Source organism: Octopus bimaculoides, chromosome 12 (genome assembly GCF_001194135.2).
Source record: "Octopus bimaculoides isolate UCB-OBI-ISO-001 chromosome 12, ASM119413v2, whole genome shotgun sequence".
Taxonomy (NCBI): domain Eukaryota; kingdom Metazoa; phylum Mollusca; class Cephalopoda; order Octopoda; family Octopodidae; genus Octopus; species Octopus bimaculoides.
In genome coordinates, this window is record NC_068992.1 from 49,501,346 (window position 1) to 49,505,211 (window position 3,866).

The following is a 3,866-nucleotide window of genomic DNA, read 5'->3' on the forward strand; positions in this document are numbered from 1 at the left end:
TTTGAAAGTATGGGAATGATGATGATGATGGCGGTGGTGGTGGTGGTGGTGGGTAATGGTAGTGGTGATGATGATGATGATGATAACAGCAATGAGATATACAATGTAAAAATTCTTTAAACAGATATATTTTATAAAGGAATCATTTACTTAATCATTTACTAATTAATCAAATCCACCCACACAATGAACCTGGGCCCATATCAGCTCGAAAAATTACTAATCTATATTGCTTTCTTTTAATCTTTTTTACTTGTTTCAGTCATTGGACTGCGGTCATGCTGGAGCACTACTTTGAAGGATTTTCGTCAAATGAATCGACACCAATGCTTATTTTTAAGCTTGGTATATATATATATATATATATATATATATATTATCAATTTATTTTTGCCAAGCAGCTAAGTTATAGGGGACATAAACAAACCATCACCAGTTGTCAAACAGTAGTAGGGGATAAACACACACACATATGTACATATATACATATATTATATAATACACACATACAAACACACACACATATATATAACTAATTTAGAGACGAACCACCATTCCACAACTCAGTCAATGAAGAACCTGTCCAAAATCATGTTGTGAGACATCTACCATACAAAATACTAATCGAAAATTTTAATAATATATAATATTAAACAGTAAAATTATTATAAACATATAATGTATAAGGGCAAATATTTTAAAAATCACAGCGAATACCATACAAAGAAACATTCATCATAAAAATATTAATTTAAAAATCAAATAAAATATCAATTAAACAATAAAAATTAATACAATAATATAATGTATAAAAGTACTTAAAGATGGACAAAAAGTACATAAAAGTACATAAAGATGGACAAAACGCTGCTAAGTATTTTGACGCCACCTTAATAGTAATATTAATAATAGGATAGAAAAAGAAATACAAGTAAAAAAAAACACAACATTACTTTATTCGTGACTTCCAATGGACAACTTTCTGTTATGACAGAACGAACTTTCTCTTTTGGGATAGCATTTTGTTCAATCAAGATGTCAGCATCAACACTGAAGAATAAATGTGTATATTTATATAATAATAACAATAATAATAATAATGAAATTATTGTGTATAGTGCTCAGGTGCACTGCAACTCATCAACGTATACAATACATAGAATTATGTACAAAAGTCAGGAAAGTGAACTGTGTATGAGACGTGATATATGTGTGCATGCGTATGAAGGTGGGGATACATCAGGTGTAGTGTTGGCGAATTTCAGGAAGCATGGAGGTTTTAAAGAATGCAATGTCTCAGCAACTAACAACTGATGCAGATAGTTTGTTCCATGCTTCAGCAACTCTGAGTGTGGAAAAATGTTTCCGAAAGTCATTGGAGCTGTGCTTTTTTCTGACTTTGTAGGCATGCCCACATGTGTGTTAGACACATGGAGCTTAAAAAGGTGCTGAAGGTGGTTGTTGGTATGACGGTTAATAATTTTGTAGATGTTTACCAAGTCAGTTGCCAGGCGTCGGAGCTTCAATGTATCCATGCCCAGGGAAGCAAGGCATTCAGAGTTTGGTAGATGCCTGATGGAAGGTATTTGCTTGGTTGCACATCTCTGAACAGTTTCCAGGAGGTCAATGTTCTGAGCAAGATAGGGGTTCCAGACTGGTGATACAAATTCCAAGTGTGGCTGCACCATAATCATATACAACCTTAAAAAGATAGCTGGAGAGCGGCTGACAAAGGTCTTGCTGAGTGATGCCAAGATACCCTTGGCCTTCTTGATAATTTTAGAGATGTGCTTCGTCCAGCACACATCGCTACTGACTGTTCACAAGAAGACTTTTTGATATTAGTTTTGTGGAGAGAGTACAGATGACTGTATCACCCTCTACCATCCTTTTTGTTCCCAGTACCAACATAAAAGTTTCCATTGCCTTGCAAGGGGTAGTTCCACCCAGTTTGAGAAAGTCTGTATTAGAGAATGTCCATAGGCAACCTACATCTATTAAAAACACAGACTGCTTTGTTGTATTAATAATTCTAAAGTAATTGCAAAGTTATCTTTCTAAAACACTACTCACGTGCTGTAGAAATCATTGGTTACAACACAGATATTGCGATCTTTCAGAATCTTACACACAGCAAGGATAATGGAGGTTTTCCCTGAGCCAACTGGACCATGAATGCCCACTGTAAATGCTCGCTGAAATAGAACATAAGTTATTTTATACAATTTTGCTTTACTTTTTTGTTTGGGGAAAAACAATATCAATTACAGTTACTATGGGTTTCAGGCGGTGGGGTAGTGAAGAAGACCACAGATTTATAGTTGTCATTGTTTCAGGTGGTGGAATAGTGAGGAGGACCAGTCCACCTTAAGATATAGGGATACTGGCACATCGTTTGGTAGTCCCTGGCAACTGTTTGGTAGTCCCTGGCAACTGTTTGGTAGTCCCTGGCAACTGTTTGGTAGTCCCACAGATGTAGAGAGCCACTGCTAATCTGTATTATGGTTGTATATGAATGAACCCTAAAGGATTGCTTTACCTGGGGGGCTTATAATGCTGTTATGATGGCCCTAGGAGAGACTTATAACTATATTTGCTCTCATTTCACTTAGCGCAACAGTGAGGAAAACTACCAACCAAACAATTGTGAGATCAAGCCCTGCAGTTACATTGCAGTTGTTGTTGTTGCTGAGATAATTGTTACTAAATCACAAGAATGTATAGATACAATGTTCAGTTTTGGTTTCTATATATCAAGGATATGAGAAGTGCCAATTTCACTGGATGGGCTTACAACAAAAAAAAAAAAGGAAAATTAAATAAATTCATTTATTTGGAAATTAAAGTTATTTAAATCTACTTAAAACTCCCTGATGAATTAAAGGTTGTTGACTCAGGTCACCACCACCATCAAATGTTTACTAGTATTCTGTATTTTATCTTATTTCACTAATAAATATCTTATCGGTCTGTTGCTGGTAGATTTCTTGTGATGTGTGGAATTGAATTCAGAAATGCCAAACATTGAAATACTTGTAGTAAAGATTGTCTGCCAACATAACATGGCAGTCCTGGTTTAGGACTAATGTTGCTGTAATTTAGCCCCAGGAGACACTAAGTTATGGGGACATAAACACACCAGCACCAGTTGTCAAACAGTAGTGGGGGGCAAACACAAACACAAAGATACACACACATATAAACAGACATATATATATGATGAGCTTCTATCAGTTTCCATCTACCAAATCCACTCTCAAGGTTTTGGTCGACCTCGGACTATAGTAGAAGACACTTGCCCAAGGTGCCTTGCAGTGGGACTGAACCTGGAACCATGTGGGTGGGAAGCAAGCTTCTTACCACACAGCCACACCTTCTCTTCCAGAGGAAAGTGTGTGAAGAGTGATAAATAGAAATAGAGAAATAGTAATGTAAAAGATATCAAGAACATTTTGAATTGTGTTAGGATCCTTACTTCATTCCAGTTGGTTCGGTAGAAATTCTGGCCTGGAATTCTTCTGCATGCCATTATTATATGAATGAATAACAGGTCTAAAAAAAGAGACATAAAATGTCATATGAGAGAGAGAGAGAGAGAGAAAGAGAGAGAGAGAGAGAGAGAGAGAGAGAGAGAGAGAGCAAGAGAGAGATAATGTCAACCCTTTTGCAACCATATTTGTTGAAATACACTATTTTTTATTTCAATTAACTTTGAAAATATTGAAGAATTTAGTAAAATAGCTTTGCCATTAATAAGCTGGTGTTTGGAACATAAATTAACAGGAAATTTTGATGGACAGTTTTAATTTAGATTATTTTAATACCGGAAATTTGTGTCATAAAACTAAGGGTGATCTATAGCACAT

At 35.6% G+C, this 3,866-nt stretch overlaps 1 protein-coding gene across 1 annotated transcript in view; it reads right to left on the bottom strand.

Annotated features, from left to right (window-relative positions):
- Positions 1 to 3,566, bottom strand: part of LOC106871225 (urease accessory protein UreG) — a 6,427-nt gene extending 2,861 nt beyond the window's left edge. The window contains exons 1-3 of the mRNA XM_014917576.2: positions 3,476 to 3,566; positions 2,074 to 2,195; positions 954 to 1,050 (exon numbers count right to left, since the gene is read on the bottom strand). Of these exons, the coding sequence (XP_014773062.1) occupies positions 954 to 1,050; positions 2,074 to 2,195; positions 3,476 to 3,529 (273 nt within the window). The 5' untranslated portion in view covers positions 3,530 to 3,566. The remainder of the gene's footprint in view (positions 1 to 953; positions 1,051 to 2,073; positions 2,196 to 3,475) is intronic.
- Between the last annotated feature and the right edge of the window lie 300 nt (positions 3,567 to 3,866).